Source organism: Varanus komodoensis, unplaced genomic scaffold, assembly GCF_004798865.1.
Source record: "Varanus komodoensis strain SLA01 unplaced genomic scaffold, ASM479886v1 scaffold176, whole genome shotgun sequence".
Taxonomy (NCBI): Eukaryota; Metazoa; Chordata; class Lepidosauria; order Squamata; family Varanidae; genus Varanus; species Varanus komodoensis.
In genome coordinates, this window is record NW_025335518.1 from 83,598 (window position 1) to 105,232 (window position 21,635).

General features: G+C 38.0%; 2 protein-coding genes across 2 annotated transcripts in view; one reads left to right on the top strand and one right to left on the bottom strand.

Moving 5' to 3' along the window:
* Positions 1–14,011, bottom strand: part of LOC123021710 (protein TANC1-like) — an 81,190-nt gene extending 67,179 nt beyond the window's left edge. Inside the window, exon 1 of the mRNA XM_044426737.1 lies at positions 13,876–14,011. Coding sequence (XP_044282672.1) covers positions 13,876–13,906 — 31 coding nt within the window. The 5' untranslated portion in view covers positions 13,907–14,011. The remainder of the gene's footprint in view (positions 1–13,875) is intronic.
* LOC123021709 (protein TANC1-like) overlaps positions 13,916–21,635 on the top strand; it is an 81,188-nt gene continuing 73,468 nt past the window's right edge. The window contains exon 1 of the mRNA XM_044426733.1: positions 13,916–14,049. Within this exon, the coding sequence (XP_044282668.1) occupies positions 13,950–14,049 (100 nt within the window). The 5' untranslated portion in view covers positions 13,916–13,949. The remainder of the gene's footprint in view (positions 14,050–21,635) is intronic.

A 21,635-nucleotide genomic window follows, 5' to 3' on the forward strand; every position in this document is an offset into this window, starting at 1 on the left:
AAAAAGACATGTACATGCACTCATATGCAACTTGACACACAAAGAATGATAGGCTCATAGAAACCGTCTCACCCAAGTAACTGTATGACACATTCATGCTCTAACAAGATGCTTCCTTTCTTCCCAGGCCCTTCGTGCAGTTGCAGCTTTTAATTGCATGGACACAATAGGATTTAGAAACAATCCTTCCCCATTCAGCAGGCGTAACTAGTGCATATGATTGCTGTGTAAATAATTAAGACGCCCTGTTTTCCAGTAAACAGTAGCTATAAAAATTTCAGTTGTTCACATTTGAGGTACTATTCAGCAAATGGCGTATTACAAATTTGTGTGGAATTCTAAGACATTAGAGGTGTTATGCATGTGTGTCTGCATTAGCAGAGGAACATTAGATGAACTCTGCATAATGGCTACATGTGGATATTAAAATAAGGTCGAATTTGTAAGCCTTTAACCATGTTTTGCATGCAGTGGTGGAATTCATTCTTTCCTTCCTTCCTTCCTTCCTTCCTTCCTTCCTTCCTTCCTTCTGAAGTTTCTATGCCGCCCCATTCGCCTAAGCCTCAGGGCAGCTCACAACAATAAATAAATAAGCATTTCAGAACAGTTGTGTGAACATAAAGCCACCCTGGGTTAAAGACAGAGTAGAAAACATACTTTAACATAGTCTTGTCTTTTATTACAGTACCCTTGTCATGGCTCACTGATTGAAAGACTGACCACCCACCTTAACAGAATCACCCCTTTTCCTGTCACTTTCTCTGGAGCATCAAAGACTACCAATTGAAGAGCTAGCTGCCAACACAAAGGGAAACACTATGAGATATGATGCCTGCAGTATCTTGCATATGTTATTCAAGTAAGAGTCAGAGAAGCAGAAATGATAAACCTGTTCAAACAAAAGATGGGTGGTTTGTTTATTTATTTTGCATGATTTGTTAAACTGTCCAGCCAGAGAGGATCGTGCAGGTAAGATCATTTATACCAGCTTTCCTCAATCTACTCCCTCCAGATGTTTTGCATTACAACTCCAGTCAACCTTGACCACTAGTCACCCAGGCAGCAGCTAAGGGGTGTTGCAGTCCAAATATCAGGAGAACCCAGCTTTGGAAAGGCTGGTCTGTACAATTAGAATACTGACAGATAATCTTCATCAGGGCAACTTATTGATTTTAATCAATATTTTTGTACATCTTTATTAAAATATTTATATCCCATGTTTCCAGTTCACAGTGTGATGCCCAAAACAGTTTACACAATAATCTGGGAACAATTCATGTGAGCTAAACACTAGGAATCAAACTGAACAACACAGAAAATAACAAGAACTGTAATATTCTTCAGCCAAATTAAGGAATGAGTTAAATCATTAAGGCCCACATACTGAAAAGCTATTTTGGTCTGGTATCTAAAGGCCACCAAGGGAAAAGGCCATTCTGATTCTACAGGACAGGGAATCCAAAGGCTTGGCAAACAGATCCTTCAGGTAATTTGGTCCCAAACTGATCAAGTTTTAAAAGACTTTGAATTAGGATTAGAAATTACCTAGAAGCCAGTATGGGCAGAACAATGGAGAAATATGTTACACAAATCTGGCTCTGGTTATCACTTTCACTGCCACATTTTGTAACAGTTGAACTTTTCAAAGGTATGCTACAGTAATTCAACCTTGAAATAACTATGACATGCATGATTATAGCCAAGTGCCCCTTTTTCAGCAGCAGGCACAACTGGTCTACCAGACTAGGCTTGGCAATGGCACACCTAGCCACAGTTGTCACCTGGCCAACCAGAAGCAACACTGGATCCAGAAAAAGCATTCCTAAGATGTGGATTTCTTCAGAAGGGGTGCAACCCTGCCCCAGTGAGACTTCATCCTTATCTCATGATTAGTAGTCTTACTGACTTGCCTATGCTATGTCTCTCTGTTAGGAGACATCCTGTCCAACCATCCTGTGGTTAGGCCAGTGTGGTGTAGTGGTTAAGAGCACGGGACTGGAACTCAGTCGATCTGGGTTCTAGTCCCCGCTCAGCCAAGGAGCCCATTGGGTGACTTTGGGCCAGTCACAGACTCTCAGCCCAACCTACCGCACAGGGTGGTTGTTGTGGGGATAAGATGGAGGAGGAGAATGATGTAAGCTGCCTTGAGCCCTTTGTAGGAAAAAGGCAGGATATAAATCGATAAATATTTGTTGTTATTTGTTTTTCGGCGCCAGGCAAAGACCTTTTTATTTAAACGTCATTTTAATTGTTAACAATATTTGCTTATTTATCTGGCCAGGGTGACTTTTTATACTGTTATTTATTTTAATTTTATATTGTTATTTTTGTATTTTATTGTATTTTATTTCTGCTGTGAGCTGCCCCAAGGCTTCGGCAAGGGGCGGCATAGAAATGTTTAAATAAATAAATAAATAAATAAATAAATAAATAAAATAAAACAAAACATTTGAACAGGAAGGAAGAGAAAGCTAAGATCTAGAATTTCATAAGCATACCTATGACACTGAACCCCAGCTCCCCATACTAATTTTCCCCAATGGTCTATTGTACAGTTGAACACTGTATCAATATAATCTAAACACCATTGTGTCAAGCAAAAATTAGAAAGCAGCACTCTAGGACAAATTAGATCTACATATACAAGAATCATTCTGGTCAGATGGTCCAGAATACCATTGTCAATTGTATTAAAGGCAGAGGTCCAGAAGAATAAAAAAATAATAACTGTCTCACTCATCTAGTTTTTATTTCAGTCTAGCCATACAAGGCTGAGAAAAACTGGAGGGATGGTGGAAGGAAGACTGGTGTATCTTTTCCTCATCAGTCTATGAGAAATGGTTTTCTAAGCTGTGGCTATGATGTTTCTCCTGCCAGCCAAATAACTGCTAAAGTAATGATGGGGGTAGTAAAAAGCCCTCACCTTTTCCTAATTATCCTTGAAAATTCCTAACCAACATTCAATATCCCATTCTAAAGGCATGGTGCTTAGACATGCGTAGCAACTTATAAGGTCCGCAGCTTGGGAGTGCTCCTCGACCCGGAGCTTTCACTCGAAGCTCAGGTAACAGCAGCGGCGAGGAGCGCTTTCCTCCAGCTTCAGCTGATCCATCAGCTGTGCCCCTATCTGGAGCACGACAGCCTCGCAACAGTGACTCATGCACTGGTGACTTCCCGCCTTGACTTCTGTAACGCGCTCTACGTGGGGCTACCCTTGAAGACGGTCCGGATACTTCAATTGGTTCAAAATAGAGCTGCCAGGCTGCTGACGGGAACTGGACGCTATGCTCACATGACTCCAGTTCTCTGGCAGCTTCATTGGCTTCCCATTGAAGTCCGGGCCCAATTCAAGGTGTTGGTGATGACCTATAAAGCCCTAAACGGCTTGGGTCCTGGTTACCTGAAGGAGCGCTTATGTCCATATATGCCCAGCCGCCCCTTGAGATCAGTGGGAGAGGCCCTCCTCCGGGAGCCCTCAGTGAAGGAAATTAGGAGGGTGGCTACTCGGAGGAGGGCTTTCTCAGCGGTGGCGCCTAAGTTATGGAATGCGCTCCCCAGAGAGGTCCACCTGGCGCCGTCGTTATTTGTTTTTCGGCGCCAGGCGAAGACCTTTTTATTTAAGCAGCATTTTAAATGTTAATATTATTGAATTTTATTCGGCCAGGGCGGCTTATTTTATTTTACTGTATATATTTTAATTGTTATTGTTTTAATGTATTTTGTATTTTATTTGATGTTGTAAGCCGCCCTGAGGCCTCGGCAAGGGGCGGCATAGAAATGTTTTAATAAAATAAATAAATAATAAAAACTCAAATACATATATTTCTGGGACAAGACTGACCATCTCCATCAATTTCAGTCTGCTTTGAACTACAGTTCAGCCAAAGTGCCCCCAACCTGGTGATTCCTTTTTCTTCTTCTGGTTCAATCTTTTTCTGCACAGAGGTGCATAGAGAAATGCACAGAGATGCTGTGGCACAAGTGGGCGGCATACAAATGTTTTAGATAAATAATCCTACTAGCAACTGCCACCCCCCCTTGGGAGGATGCTACATAATGACATATAAATGAAGCTATACCCTCTTTCAAGGTCATATTTAACAGCTGTATTTCCTCAACTGTCCTTGCCCTCAATCAACAATGGGCAAGGGACAAATCTAATCAGCCTTGCACTTAAAAAAGCTCTCTCCACATCCTCAGGCTGCAAAAGCTGAAAGCATCTGCAGAAAAAGACAAGTAGTTGGGAAGGCGTACAATGTGCTGTTTATGGAGGGTTTTGGGGGACAAGGCTCCTATATAATAAACAAACGCCAAGCAACATAAAAGCAACTAATACAAGCTTTACAAATCATCCAGAACTTCTTTTCCTGGTTAGATGAGCGTCCCTGGGGACATTTCTTTTCCACATTTATGGTGCTACCATGAATAGGGCCTTTGCCATGTGGTCACCTGCCACATCTTAGATATTGGGGCAATCAAATAACAGCCAGCTCTGAAGATCTGAATACACGTGCAGGCACATGCGGAAACAAGCAGCTTTTCGGGTATTCTGGTCCCAAGCTGAGCTACACTATAATAAAGGTCAAAATCAGCTCCACTAGAGGACTCTGTATAGATGCAATGGGAGCAGGACGTGGCATAATTTAAGCATCTCCTTGTTGAAACAGATGGCTCCCATGCCTACTGAAACTGCCAGAAGGTTTAAGTGCTTCTTTAGTAAGTATGGGTTACTTAAAAACTGCCACCACCACCTGACAATCAGTTTAAGGAAAGTGCTGAAGACCTGTAGTGTGTTCTTCCATTAACTTCCTCAAGAATATATAATTTTGCTACATCTTCTCCCCACTTCATCCCTATGAACATATACGTATGTTGGTAGAATGGACTATATAAGTTTTACTTTCCTTTTCTTCCTACTATTCTAGAATTCTATAATAAGTACTTAATATTTATAATTCTGCTCACAAATACACACATAAAACATAAAAGACAAGCTGGAATTAACCAAAGAGGATTTTAAAATTAAATAATCCATAATCCTCCTGTACTCTGAATTCATATTACACTGAACACTGTGTTCTTGCTTTTGTGTGTGTGTGTGTGTCTGTGTGTGTGTGTGCATGCACACACACAAATTTTTAATGCATGGAGGTTTTATCTTAGCAGTCTTCTGCATTGGAACATAAATGTCACCCCCAAAGCCTAAAACAAGAACAACTTTTACTCTGTAGATCAGCCTGGCAGTCTGTAAAGCTTTTATTAACAAGACCCATCTTCCTCTTCCTTATACCAAGTACTAACTAGTCTAAATGTGGCAACTATTTCCTATATCCTTATATTAAGAAGGAACATTTCACAAAAATGTCAAGGCAATACTGATAATTTCTGCTACCTATCTGCTTTGATCTATAATTTTAAGGAACTCTATAAAGCAGGTAAACTATTAATCTTTGTGAGCTTCACAATCTTCAAGGACATTTGTTCATGCAACAAAAGAGGGCAATTTTCCTTGATGTTTTGGCAGACAGCAGTCAGCAACAACCTCAAAAGCTCCTTTGCCTCATCCTACTACACAATCCTAGTTTGCAGGGCAAGTTAAGTGAAGAAGCAAGCAATGTCAAAGACTGTGCAAAGGCCTTGTCTTACCAGCATGCAGCAAAAACAATATGCCTGGCGCAGCCCCAAGTTGTACTCCTGGGACAATACTTGAAGATGTTTTGTATTCTGAAACATTTGAAAGTACTTTCACAACATCAAATGCCAAGAGAGGCACTTGTTTACTAAACTCTCAGTAGCAATGTTATCACTAGCATTGCTACTATTCGATCTTAGATTCAGGAGATCAGCAGCATGAGTTCACTGGAACAGCATTGTTTTAAACCCTGCTTTAGAAGTATTTTAGTTGCATTTCAAGAAAGAAAATACAAGCAGTCCCTGGGTTATGAACAAGTTCTATTCCTGAGAAAATGGAAATTCATCTTTAAGTTGCATTTGATGTAAGTCAGCTCACATATAGTTAGCCCTATACATTCACGGGGGTTAAGAACACAGGACCTCTGCGGAAGTGGAAAAACCATGAATATCTCCATTCCTCCCACCGTCCCAAACTCACCAGCACCTCCTCTTTGCAGCGAGAAATGCCAAAGAGATTTCCCTCTCTGGATGGGTGGAGCAGGAAGGCATGCTTTGGAGGACTCCTTTTCTACCCTGTCACATCTTTAATTATAATCATTTCTCCCAAAACTGGAGTGTTCCCACGACTACACAGGGAAGGGGGCCATTTCTCCCAAAAGGAACATAGAATATACTAAGGCAATTTCAGAAGCTTTCAAGATGTAGGGGGGTGGGGGGTGAGTGGGGATGAAAGAGAGTAAAAATGAGTTAACATCCATAATGGAGCTTGTATATCTAACTTCAGAGCAAGTCACACACACTATTTTCAGGCCTCAGCAAATATCAGATTCTAGGTACTCCAGATCTAGAACAAGAAGTTTAAAAAAGAAAGTGGCTGTAACTGGGTGGGAAGAAGGAGAGGGCTCTAAAAGGGGGAGGGTTTGCATATCTGACTAGCAATAAAGGAGCAAGAGGCCTACAGGCAGATGTGTTATTGAAGGCCAGGCAGGGATCTAGATCTGAGCAAGCAGGGTCTCAAGTAACTTGCATTACGCTCTAAAGCTGTTACTAGATTTTGAAGGGAGGAAGGGGACAGGGGACAAGATTCTAGAACCAACAGCCAGAAAATCACGTTTGCTCTACCAACTTAATATACTAAGAATAAGGAAAAGTTCATTTCTCTTCTGTCCTCTAGGGTTCTCTTGATATTAAATGTGCTGGGAAGACACAGAATATGAAAAATGGGCTTATATCTTGAACACAGTCATTCCCTGGCACAACTCTATCTCTTTCAGCTCTGGTACTGACAGCATGTTCCCCTCATATACGATGAGAAATACTGATGGAAATGTATCATCAGTTTCTCCAAGACAATAAAAGCGAGATGAGAAAATAATACTCACATTTCTTTCAGCATATTTAAATGATTTAAACCTTAGATTTACCCTTTGATTGTACAAACAAATTCAAGGATGAAAGTACTTCAAAGAGTGTTACTTTGGGATAATCAATAGATTAGGTCTTATTCACCAGCCTCCAGCTGGTTTATGCAACCACATCAAGGTTTCACCAGATAAACTTCTATGGGAGAAATGCACCTTATTTCTCAAATCAACAAAGCTGAAGCCAGCTGTGATCATTAATATCATGTATGCAAAATCACATCATTATATTCTTCCATATTAAATAACACCTACAATTATTAATGTAGATTACAATCACCACTTCAGCCAAAAATATACAGTTTCTGAGTACAATAGAAGGGTTAAAAAGATGTTATGCAGCAAGGAACCTGCATTATGAAATTTTTAAACATTTCTTTATTTTTCTTTATTTTTGCATTTCTATGCTGCCTCCTGCCCCAAATGGAGTCTTTGGGATTGGGGCTGGGACTAAAGCGAGTCTTTACTTGGCATGCTTACAAATTTTCACCTCGCTGGTATGAGGCAGAATTCAGTGGTATGCATGCAGTAAAACATCTGATGCACAGTTTATCCTGTTTACTTTGCATAGCTTATTTACAGTTTTAATTTCTGATATAAATGGAACTCAGCAAACCAATTCAATATTTCTCTATTTTACAGCTCCTAGGCAAATGAAATGCAAAGAAAAATGACAGAGATATGTCAAAGATTTTTTAATAAATCTAAAAAGAAAAGGTTTACACATAAATTTCCAGCAGAGGGTGCCACTTCGATACATAACTGAACATATATAAACCACATCCTTTCAAAAGACAATTGTTCTAGCTTCTTTACATCAAACAATGCTATAATTAGATACAGTAAACTAGAATAGTAAAGGGCAACCATTTTAATCAGGATTAGATTAATAAACGAGAGGTAGTAAAATGACAGTATCAAAATGAAAGGTAGTAATGCTGGCATTTGAAGTTGCATGGCTTCCCTTACAATATTTTTCACATTTGCAGGAACATGGGAAACTCAGTGTTGAGGTCACTTTTTCCTTAGCTGGTTTTTAAAACTAGTCACTCGCATTTCTCAAGAGTGTATATAGACACGTTACAGCAATGTAAAAAGAGTTGCATAAACTATACTCTCAGGGACTTCTCAAGAACCAAACCCAACTCTAAGCATGCTGCAAACCCTTACATATAAACATTTGAAAGGATTTCAGAACTGGAGAGTAGTTAAGAAACTTGAATATATGAAGGCTTGAATATACTAAAAATATTTAAGTGCCATTGCAGGAAGAAAGGTGAGGACCCCGAGGGTGTGGAATGGGCTTCCACGAGAGGTCGTTGAGGCCCCATCGGTGCGGGTGTTCAAGGATAGGCTGGACGTCCACATGGTGGGCATGTCGTGAGTGGAACCGGCTGGTGCCAGAGGTCAGACTAGATGGCCCGGGAGACCCCTTCTGACTCGCTCTGTTTCTGTGTTCCTATATTGATTGATTGATTCCAAAGCCAGTCAGTACTCCCTCCATCAACCTCAAAAGATAGCTCCTTGCACCCAGCTTGAGATATGCTATATCAGGATGAACAGGGAAAAGCCACAACAGATGGAAGAAGCTTTGACTAATTAAGTCATTTTGCCACAGAGTAATATTGTAATAGGTCATTACTGTATGAACTCTGGGCAGTCTTGAGCTTGCACACTCCCTTCTTACTCACAGTGTTAACTGTGTGCTCCAGTTTATCTACAAAGTGGACTAAGTTTCTGCTTCCCTAAAAAGTAATCTGATTAGTGACCCTGTCTTGTAGATGAACTGCCACACATCAGTTTACTGAAAGCAAGAATCAGATATCAGGAGTAGACACGTGAGAGGGGGAGAAAAGGAAGCATGCAGCATGGTTTGGCATTGTATTTTAATGTTCTACACACAGACACCACCACCGGAATGATGAGCCTTTCTGAATGCAAAGAAGTTGTGAAGTTAAGGGAGGAAATCATCTCTTGAGCCTCTTCAAGAGAAAATACAAAACTGAGCCACAATTATGCATTATTAACCCCCACTAATTTAAATGAGAGCCTTAAGCATATGCTTAACCTACTGGCTCCAACTGAAAGCAACAAGACTTAGAAACCCTTAATTTTGGTAGAATCATACCCTAAATTAAATTATTACATCTACTGATATACACATAAGTTACAGTCTATTGAAATTTTACAAACTTGGGCTACACATTTACCTGGGAATAACTCCCACAGAACACATTTATTCATTTTATTTATATAAACTTTTATATACCATCCTCCATAGTCAATTTGGCGCTCTGAACAGTTTACAAGAATTAAAATAATAATAATAAAGTAACAATACAATAATGATACATTTCAATAACAATACATTTCAGCAGTCCCAAAGCTGAGCCAACCAACAAAAATAAGGAATAACTAAATAATAAACAAAGATATGAATATAATTTTTATAAAAATCTGTAATTTAACAATTAAAATACATTGGGGTTTACCTTTGGGTAAACACATGCAGGACTGAAGTATTCCTGAAGATATGTTAACAGCCCAATGGAAGATGCGGATGATATTTCAGCAAAGTATTGCATTTTATTGTTAGAACAGTCTTCAAAAGAATAGCTTCCCTGCTCATCCTGCCATCACTTGTTTCCAAACACTAAATTCAGATTTTGTCTAGAGAAGGAGAACATTCTGTACTTCACTGGGATTAAAAGCTTACTTTTAAAGAAAACTAGAAGCTTGCATTCTTTCTTAGCAGGCACCAGAATTTGCAAAGAAACTCATACAGACCAATATATGATTTAATTTTTTTAGAAATGTTTCCCAGGTTCTTGCTATCCAACCCTGCCATGTTCAAAGCAATGTAAGTATAACCTGCAGTTCCAAGGACTCTTGCTTCTAGAAATTACAGGGGTGGCTACTAGGAAACAGGCCTTCTTTGTGGCATTCCAATTATGGAATACACTGTCGAAAGACCTATTATCCTATTTTTCAAATGCCAACTTAAAATAATTTATTCTCTTTTGGATTGAATCTGCCTTCAATTTTGTCGCTAGTGGTTCTTTTTTACCAAGTTTATGTGCTTTTTAGATTGGTCATTAATTTATGTGGGTTTTATCTGACCATTTTTATTGTAAGCCAGCCTAAAGACTGCAGTAGAAAGGAGAGGCATTCATACTTAAAAATAACTTTAAATCATATCTAAACACATAGTTTAAAACTGCAGAGTCAGAAAACAGCATCCATTTATAAAGAGTTGCAGAAATTTATCAATTTATTTATTTTATTAAATACATAGACCACCCATAAGGTGGGTGCTTTTAGGACAGTTTATAAATATAAAACAATAAAACAACAACCAGATAAACTTCAGGTTATAGCGCAGCATAGAAGTAGATTGAAACAAATAAAATAAATACATACTATAGTGCAATCCAACTGGGTAAGCTTTCAACCTATTCTTGGGCCATCTAGCTGAGGTGCTTCGGACAGGGAGGGGTTGGAATGCTGTCAGGATATGCTGAATGATGTGGTCCCAGTCTCTGCACCTCCCTGCAGAACACCCGTTTGCTCTTTCTCCGAAGACAGTTTGCTGACTTGGAAAAGCAGCTGGTATGGCTCTTTAACTGCTAGCTACAATGTAGAGAAGGGTAATCTGGGTGCAGATCCCCAGAACTGAGGTCAGAGCACTGTCACTGAGCTCAGATCTGGAAACTAAGGATCCCATGGCCCCCTAGGCACTGTCACTCTGCCCAACAATAGACAGAACCATGAAAATAAAACATACTAAAACATTAACAGTGCAATCCTGCGCTTTTAATATGTTTACTCAGAGGTCAGTTCCATTACTGAAGATTATTCCCAGATAAGTGAGTATGGGTAAAGTGAGTTTCTAGCATTCAAAATGTTAAAAACTTTAATCAGCATTGTTACCCCTAATGATGTTTAATAATGCAAATTCAAAAAACTTTTGAGATAAAATCCCATAAGATTTTTCAACTCTTCAGGGACCATGAATATAGGTCCTCATAAAATTAAGTACCTACAGGATAACAGTCCCTAACTACTATTTCTACCAGGTAAGAAGCCTCAACAGGTCATTTTCATCGAAAACAAAAGGCAGACTGGAACAGAGAACTGTTCCTCTCTTTCTTTTTCATTTCTACACTGCTTCCCTTTTCACATCCGATATGAACTTTTTCCTCCTAACAGAGACAGTACAGCTTTTTTCACCCTAGCAGAACAGGGGCTACAACAGGACCCTCCTCCAGCCCTTTTCATTTTGAATTCCATCCTCTGTGACAATCTTCTCATTTTACTTGGGTCTGCAAATCTATTTCAACCCTTAGGGCTATATCCAAACTGACATTACCTCTAATGTAAGTTATGTTGCACTGGTATAAGTCAGCTCTAGTGCAATGCATGTTGTTTTCCTGATGTGAAAGGTTTCCTGGGGAAACCCTTTGCATCCACTAATGCTGTGGGCATTTCCCTATGGGTCTCGTGCACCAATGCAACATAATTTATATTAATGGGAGTGTCAACCTGGATACTGCCCCCGTTTCAAACACTAATCAAGTTAAAAGCCCTGTTTAATTTTTTCTGAGTCCTGAAGAGTTAAAATGAGGTAATTCAGAATACCATACACAGAAAGTTGCATCTTATCCAAATTTAATACAAGATTTTAAAAAGACTTGTAAAAATACCAACACTTATGCCATAAAATTAAGAGAAATAAAGATACAGTATTGCTGTTTTAATGTAATAAAAAGGTGTTTTTAATAATAAAACAAACTTGCACTGGAGCAAAATGATATAAATTCAAATTGATTATACTACCTGTTTGGCACACACATCATAAAAACAGTTAATACGACTTGGTTTGTCAATGCTGGGAACTTATGGTGCTGGGATCTGATTTCATCACAGCTATGAATTTTTGTTGACAAGACTGTCAATTCAAGAGCAAACTTATTCTGAACAGTTTTCACCTTTGCTAGAACAGACCACTGTTATGCATTAAGAACCATGTAACTTAAATTTAATACTTTGCATTCAAATAGCATTGTAAATGTATGTGTTATGTTAACAAATACTGCAGAGTGAAATTCATTACCCTTCACCAACTTCTGGCCAGGGTGACTTCTTTTCTTTTCTTTTCTAACTTCTTCATATTGTTTATATTTTTTATTTATTTTATATTATTAATTTTAATTTTATATTGTTATTTTTGTATTGTATTGTATTTTATTGTGTTGTAAGCCGCCCCGAAGCTTCGGCAAGGGGCGGCATAGAAATGTTCTAATAATAATAACTAAGTATAAGAATCTAAGAACCAGCCTTCCTACTTCCCTATTCTTTAATTCATTATGATCTTGCTTCTTTTCCCTGCTCCCTCTTGGACTTTTTACTCTTTTTCATTTCCCCACTGCTCTCTCCTTCTCTGTTCACTCTATCAGCCTTGCCTTCTCCCAATCCTCACCCTGCAACACATCAGTTTCATCTGATCACAAGCTTCCAACCATCTCTACATTGAGATAACTTGTTTTATTTTCATTTTATTGCAACAGCAACAGCCTATCAAAATTTTTTTGCTGAAGAAAATATGTGAACAGTAACATAGATCTGAACAAATATTACTACTCCTTGTTGATCCTGCAGGCAACAGGTGAATTATTGGATCTGTTAATTTATTGCCAATCACTTAGCTTCACTCATTCCTCTCCTTACCCACACTGTTTTCCTTGCCCACCATCCCTACTCTAAAATATATGGAAGCACCAAGGCAAAATAATGTTTTATATCTAAAAGGTCAGCTGATAGTGTTCATTAATTTGTAAAATAAACTGGAAACCAATCAAACCTTGGAAAACTTGCAATAAAGACAAGGAAATATTAAATTCTGTAAAATAATAAACATTTGCTTACTGTACCATCTTTGCATATTTCTCTCTAGTTTTACATGAGGCATTGGCTACTCTTATACATGGACAAATGAAATTCACAGCAAAAGATCACTGGGAATAACCAAAACTGTTTTGTATCTTTACAGATAACAAGCACTTGGCAAACTTCAAGGGATGTTTGGGCTGCAGGCCTGATGAAGTCAAAGTGATGTTAGTGAATTGGAATGAGTTCAGTATGCTGATAAAAGGATGCCAGTAGCCACACCTTATTTAGTAAGATATGTACACAGACATTAACTTGTTGCTACAAACAAAAGCTTTCAGAAGGTGTTATCACCAAAGGAATAACTTTCCCCCTTTCCATATCATATCATATTCTGTTCAGCTTGGGAAAAAAGATAAATCATATCATTTCCAGAATGAAAAGAGCATCTAGAAGCCATCTGAAAGTAAAACTGCAAAGCATTCAGTATTGTCGTTTAGTGGAGTTTCCATGATATACAAGCTTAGAGGGACACACAAAATACAGTCTGAATAGCCCACAATTAGTAATTAGTTTCCCACAATTAGTAATGTTCTCTCTACTTTTGCACATATTCCACACAGAGAAACAAATACAATAATGTTCTCCAACCAAAGCAGATGGGGGTGAGGGTGGGTGGGAGTATTCAAGCAATTTCTGAGACGCTTAAGACAGTCTCTCCACATGCTGTTCTACTAAAATCCGGAGTAAGCTGTTTCATTAGTAATGCAAGTTCAGTATAACAGAATCAGAGTGACATCAACTGAACCACATTGATATAATCTGGTTTTTAGAATGAAGAGTTTGGGTTAATAAAAGGACCACCATTTGGAAATTATTTAGTTAACTTCATAGTATTCTACTGCCAAAATTTAGAGGATATTTTTTAATTTACCTGGAGATTTTTTGCTTGCTCTTGATTGCATCAAATAGGCATGACGAGGCAGTAAAGGTGAGGATGTCTACAGAATGAACCTGGCCAAAGGAGTTTCCATGTCTTTGCCATCCTCACCTTTACTGCCTCGTCATGCCTATTTGATGCAATCAAGAGCAAGCAAAAAATCTCCAGGTAAATTAAAAAATATCCTCTAAATTTTGGCAGTAGAATACTATGAAGTTAACTAAATAATTTCCAAATGGTGGTCCTTTTATTAACCCAAACTCTTCATTCTAAAAACCAGATTATATCAATGTGGTTCAGTTGATGTCACTCTGATTCTGTTATACTGAACTTGCATTACTAATGAAACAGCTTACTCCGGATTTTAGTAGAACAGCATGTGGAGAGACTGTCTTAAGCGTCTCAGAAATTGCTTGAATACTCCCACCCACCCTCACCCCCATCTGCTTTGGTTGGAGAACATTATTGTATTTGTTTCTCTGTGTGGAATATGTGCAAAAGTAGAGAGAACATTACTAATTGTGGGAAACTAATTACTAATTGTGGGCTATTCAGACTGTATTTTGTGTGTCCCTCTAAGCTTGTATATCATGGAAACTCCACTAAACGACAATACTGAATGCTTTGCAGTTTTACTTTCAGATGGCTTCTAGATGCTCTTTTCATTCTGGAAATGATATGATTTATCTTTTTTCCCAAGCTGAACAGAATATGATATGATATGGAAAGGGGGAAAGTTATTCCTTTGGTGATAACACCTTCTGAAAGCTTTTGTTTGTAGCAACAAGTTAATGTCTGTGTACATATCTTACTAAATAAGGTGTGGCTACTGGCATCCTTTTATCAGCATACTGAACTCATTCCAATTCACTAACATCACTTTGACTTCATCAGGCCTGCAGCCCAAACATCCCTTGAAGTTTGCCAAGTGCTTGTTATCTGTAAAGATACAAAACAGTTTTGGTTATTCCCAGTGATCTTTTGCTGTGAATTTCATTTGTCCATGTATAAGAGTAGCCAATGCCTCATGTAAAACTAGAGAGAAATATGCAAAGATGGTACAGTAAGCAAATGTTTATTATTTTACAGAATTTAATATTTCCTTGTCTTTATTGCAAGTTTTCCAAGGTTTGATTGGTTTCCAGTTTATTTTACAAATTAATGAACACTATCAGCTGACCTTTTAGATATAAAACATTATTTTGCCTTGGTGCTTCCATATATTTTAGAGTAGGGATGGTGGGCAAGGAAAACAGTGTGGGTAAGGAGAGGAATGAGTGAAGCTAAGTGATTGGCAATAAATTAACAGATCCAATAATTCACCTGTTGCCTGCAGGATCAACAAGGAGTAGTAATATTTGTTCAGATCTATGTTACTGTTCACATATTTTCTTCAGCAAAAAAATTTTGATAGGCTGTTGCTGTTGCAATAAAATGAAAATAAAACAAGTTATCTCAATGTAGAGATGGTTGGAAGCTTGTGATCAGATGAAACTGATGTGTTGCAGGGTGAGGATTGGGAGAAGGCAAGGCTGATAGAGTGAACAGAGAAGGAGAGAGCAGTGGGGAAATGAAAAAGAGTAAAAAGTCCAAGAGGGAGCAGGGAAAAGAAGCAAGATCATAATGAATTAAAGAATAGGGAAGTAGGAAGGCTGGTTCTTAGATTCTTATACTTAGTTATTATTATTAGAACATTTCTATGCCGCCCCTTGCCGAAGCTTCGGGGCGGCTTACAACACAATAAAATACAATACAATACAAAAATAACAATATAAAATTAAAATTAATAATATAAAATAAATAAAAAATATAAACAATATGAAGAAGTTAGAAAAGAAAAGAAAAGAAGTCACCCTGGCCAGAAGTTGGTGAAGGGTAATGAATTTCACTCTGCAGTATTTGTTAACATAACACATACATTTACAATGCTATTTGAATGCAAAGTATTAAATTTAAGTTACATGGTTCTTAATGCATAACAGTGGTCTGTTCTAGCAAAGGTGAAAACTGTTCAGAATAAGTTTGCTCTTGAATTGACAGTCTTGTCAACAAAAATTCATAGCTGTGATGAAATCAGATCCCAGCACCATAAGTTCCCAGCATTGACAAACCAAGTCGTATTAACTGTTTTTATGATGTGTGTGCCAAACAGGTAGTATAATCAATTTGAATTTATATCATTTTGCTCCAGTGCAAGTTTGTTTTATTATTAAAAACACCTTTTTATTACATTAAAACAGCAATACTGTATCTTTATTTCTCTTAATTTTATGGCATAAGTGTTGGTATTTTTACAAGTCTTTTTAAAATCTTGTATTAAATTTGGATAAGATGCAACTTTCTGTGTATGGTATTCTGAATTACCTCATTTTAACTCTTCAGGACTCAGAAAAAATTAAACAGGGCTTTTAACTTGATTAGTGTTTGAAACGGGGGCAGTATCCAGGTTGACACTCCCATTAATATAAATTATGTTGCATTGGTGCACGAGACCCATAGGGAAATGCCCACAGCATTAGTGGATGCAAAGGGTTTCCCCAGGAAACCTTTCACATCAGGAAAACAACATGCATTGCACTAGAGCTGACTTATACCAGTGCAACATAACTTACATTAGAGGTAATGTCAGTTTGGATATAGCCCTAAGGGTTGAAATAGATTTGCAGACCCAAGTAAAATGAGAAGATTGTCACAGAGGATGGAATTCAAAATGAAAAGGGCTGGAGGAGGGTCCTGTTGTAGCCCCTGTTCTGCTAGGGTGAAAAAAGCTGTACTGTCTCTGTTAGGAGGAAAAAGTTCATATCGGATGTGAAAAGGGAAGCAGTGTAGAAATGAAAAAGAAAGAGAGGAACAGTTCTCTGTTCCAGTCTGCCTTTTGTTTTCGATGAAAATGACCTGTTGAGGCTTCTTACCTGGTAGAAATAGTAGTTAGGGACTGTTATCCTGTAGGTACTTAATTTTATGAGGACCTATATTCATGGTCCCTGAAGAGTTGAAAAATCTTATGGGATTTTATCTCAAAAGTTTTTTGAATTTGCATTATTAAACATCATTAGGGGTAACAATGCTGATTAAAGTTTTTAACATTTTGAATGCTAGAAACTCACTTTACCCATACTCACTTATCTGGGAATAATCTTCAGTAATGGAACTGACCTCTGAGTAAACATATTAAAAGCGCAGGATTGCACTGTTAATGTTTTAGTATGTTTTATTTTCATGGTTCTGTCTATTGTTGGGCAGAGTGACAGTGCCTAGGGGGCCATGGGATCCTTAGTTTCCAGATCTGAGCTCAGTGACAGTGCTCTGACCTCAGTTCTGGGGATCTGCACCCAGATTACCCTTCTCTACATTGTAGCTAGCAGTTAAAGAGCCATACCAGCTGCTTTTCCAAGTCAGCAAACTGTCTTCGGAGAAAGAGCAAACGGGTGTTCTGCAGGGAGGTGCAGAGACTGGGACCACATCATTCAGCATATCCTGACAGCATTCCAACCCCTCCCTGTCCGAAGCACCTCAGCTAGATGGCCCAAGAATAGGTTGAAAGCTTACCCAGTTGGATTGCACTATAGTATGTATTTATTTTATTTGTTTCAATCTACTTCTATGCTGCGCTATAACCTGAAGTTTATCTGGTTGTTGTTTTATTGTTTTATATTTATAAACTGTCCTAAAAGCACCCACCTTATGGGTGGTCTATGTATTTAATAAAATAAATAAATTGATAAATTTCTGCAACTCTTTATAAATGGATGCTGTTTTCTGACTCTGCAGTTTTAAACTATGTGTTTAGATATGATTTAAAGTTATTTTTAAGTATGAATGCCTCTCCTTTCTACTGCAGTCTTTAGGCTGGCTTACAATAAAAATGGTCAGATAAAACCCACATAAATTAATGACCAATCTAAAAAGCACATAAACTTGGTAAAAAAGAACCACTAGCGACAAAATTGAAGGCAGATTCAATCCAAAAGAGAATAAATTATTTTAAGTTGGCATTTGAAAAATAGGATAATAGGTCTTTCGACAGTGTATTCCATAATTGGAATGCCACAAAGAAGGCCTGTTTCCTAGTAGCCACCCCTGTAATTTCTAGAAGCAAGAGTCCTTGGAACTGCAGGTTATACTTACATTGCTTTGAACATGGCAGGGTTGGATAGCAAGAACCTGGGAAACATTTCTAAAAAAATTAAATCATATATTGGTCTGTATGAGTTTCTTTGCAAATTCTGGTGCCTGCTAAGAAAGAATGCAAGCTTCTAGTTTTCTTTAAAAGTAAGCTTTTAATCCCAGTGAAGTACAGAATGTTCTCCTTCTCTAGACAAAATCTGAATTTAGTGTTTGGAAACAAGTGATGGCAGGATGAGCAGGGAAGCTATTCTTTTGAAGACTGTTCTAACAATAAAATGCAATACTTTGCTGAAATATCATCCGCATCTTCCATTGGGCTGTTAACATATCTTCAGGAATACTTCAGTCCTGCATGTGTTTACCCAAAGGTAAACCCCAATGTATTTTAATTGTTAAATTACAGATTTTTATAAAAATTATATTCATATCTTTGTTTATTATTTAGTTATTCCTTATTTTTGTTGGTTGGCTCAGCTTTGGGACTGCTGAAATGTATTGTTATTGAAATGTATCATTATTGTATTGTTACTTTATTATTATTATTTTAATTCTTGTAAACTGTTCAGAGCGCCAAATTGACTATGGAGGATGGTATATAAAAGTTTATATAAATAAAATGAATAAATGTGTTCTGTGGGAGTTATTCCCAGGTAAATGTGTAGCCCAAGTTTGTAAAATTTCAATAGACTGTAACTTATGTGTATATCAGTAGATGTAATAATTTAATTTAGGGTATGATTCTACCAAAATTAAGGGTTTCTAAGTCTTGTTGCTTTCAGTTGGAGCCAGTAGGTTAAGCATATGCTTAAGGCTCTCATTTAAATTAGTGGGGGTTAATAATGCATAATTGTGGCTCAGTTTTGTATTTTCTCTTGAAGAGGCTCAAGAGATGATTTCCTCCCTTAACTTCACAACTTCTTTGCATTCAGAAAGGCTCATCATTCCGGTGGTGGTGTCTGTGTGTAGAACATTAAAATACAATGCCAAACCATGCTGCATGCTTCCTTTTCTCCCCCTCTCACGTGTCTACTCCTGATATCTGATTCTTGCTTTCAGTAAACTGATGTGTGGCAGTTCATCTACAAGACAGGGTCACTAATCAGATTACTTTTTAGGGAAGCAGAAACTTAGTCCACTTTGTAGATAAACTGGAGCACACAGTTAACACTGTGAGTAAGAAGGGAGTGTGCAAGCTCAAGACTGCCCAGAGTTCATACAGTAATGACCTATTACAATATTACTCTGTGGCAAAATGACTTAATTAGTCAAAGCTTCTTCCATCTGTTGTGGCTTTTCCCTGTTCATCCTGATATAGCATATCTCAAGCTGGGTGCAAGGAGCTATCTTTTGAGGTTGATGGAGGGAGTACTGACTGGCTTTGGAATCAATCAATCAATATAGGAACACAGAAACAGAGCGAGTCAGAAGGGGTCTCCCGGGCCATCTAGTCTGACCTCTGGCACCAGCCGGTTCCACTCACGACATGCCCACCATGTGGACGTCCAGCCTATCCTTGAACACCCGCACCGATGGGGCCTCAACGACCTCTCGTGGAAGCCCATTCCACACCCTCGGGGTCCTCACCTTTCTTCCTGCAATGGCACTTAAATATTTTTAGTATATTCAAGCCTTCATATATTCAAGTTTCTTAACTACTCTCCAGTTCTGAAATCCTTTCAAATGTTTATATGTAAGGGTTTGCAGCATGCTTAGAGTTGGGTTTGGTTCTTGAGAAGTCCCTGAGAGTATAGTTTATGCAACTCTTTTTACATTGCTGTAACGTGTCTATATACACTCTTGAGAAATGCGAGTGACTAGTTTTAAAAACCAGCTAAGGAAAAAGTGACCTCAACACTGAGTTTCCCATGTTCCTGCAAATGTGAAAAATATTGTAAGGGAAGCCATGCAACTTCAAATGCCAGCATTACTACCTTTCATTTTGATACTGTCATTTTACTACCTCTCGTTTATTAATCTAATCCTGATTAAAATGGTTGCCCTTTACTATTCTAGTTTACTGTATCTAATTATAGCATTGTTTGATGTAAAGAAGCTAGAACAATTGTCTTTTGAAAGGATGTGGTTTATATATGTTCAGTTATGTATCGAAGTGGCACCCTCTGCTGGAAATTTATGTGTAAACCTTTTCTTTTTAGATTTATTAAAAAATCTTTGACATATCTCTGTCATTTTTCTTTGCATTTCATTTGCCTAGGAGCTGTAAAATAGAGAAATATTGAATTGGTTTGCTGAGTTCCATTTATATCAGAAATTAAAACTGTAAATAAGCTATGCAAAGTAAACAGGATAAACTGTGCATCAGATGTTTTACTGCATGCATACCACTGAATTCTGCCTCATACCAGCGAGGTGAAAATTTGTAAGCATGCCAAGTAAAGACTCGCTTTAGTCCCAGCCCCAATCCCAAAGACTCCATTTGGGGCAGGAGGCAGCATAGAAATGCAAAAATAAAGAAAAATAAAGAAATGTTTAAAAATTTCATAATGCAGGTTCCTTGCTGCATAACATCTTTTTAACCCTTCTATTGTACTCAGAAACTGTATATTTTTGGCTGAAGTGGTGATTGTAATCTACATTAATAATTGTAGGTGTTATTTAATATGGAAGAATATAATGATGTGATTTTGCATACATGATATTAATGATCACAGCTGGCTTCAGCTTTGTTGATTTGAGAAATAAGGTGCATTTCTCCCATAGAAGTTTATCTGGTGAAACCTTGATGTGGTTGCATAAACCAGCTGGAGGCTGGTGAATAAGACCTAATCTATTGATTATCCCAAAGTAACACTCTTTGAAGTACTTTCATCCTTGAATTTGTTTGTACAATCAAAGGGTAAATCTAAGGTTTAAATCATTTAAATATGCTGAAAGAAATGTGAGTATTATTTTCTCATCTCGCTTTTATTGTCTTGGAGAAACTGATGATACATTTCCATCAGTATTTCTCATCGTATATGAGGGGAACATGCTGTCAGTACCAGAGCTGAAAGAGATAGAGTTGTGCCAGGGAATGACTGTGTTCAAGATATAAGCCCATTTTTCATATTCTGTGTCTTCCCAGCACATTTAATATCAAGAGAACCCTAGAGGACAGAAGAGAAATGAACTTTTCCTTATTCTTAGTATATTAAGTTGGTAGAGCAAACGTGATTTTCTGGCTGTTGGTTCTAGAATCTTGTCCCCTGTCCCCTTCCTCCCTTCAAAATCTAGTAACAGCTTTAGAGCGTAATGCAAGTTACTTGAGACCCTGCTTGCTCAGATCTAGATCCCTGCCTGGCCTTCAATAACACATCTGCCTGTAGGCCTCTTGCTCCTTTATTGCTAGTCAGATATGCAAACCCTCCCCCTTTTAGAGCCCTCTCCTTCTTCCCACCCAGTTACAGCCACTTTCTTTTTTAAACTTCTTGTTCTAGATCTGGAGTACCTAGAATCTGATATTTGCTGAGGCCTGAAAATAGTGTGTGTGACTTGCTCTGAAGTTAGATATACAAGCTCCATTATGGATGTTAACTCATTTTTACTCTCTTTCATCCCCACTCACCCCCCACCCCCCTACATCTTGAAAGCTTCTGAAATTGCCTTAGTATATTCTATGTTCCTTT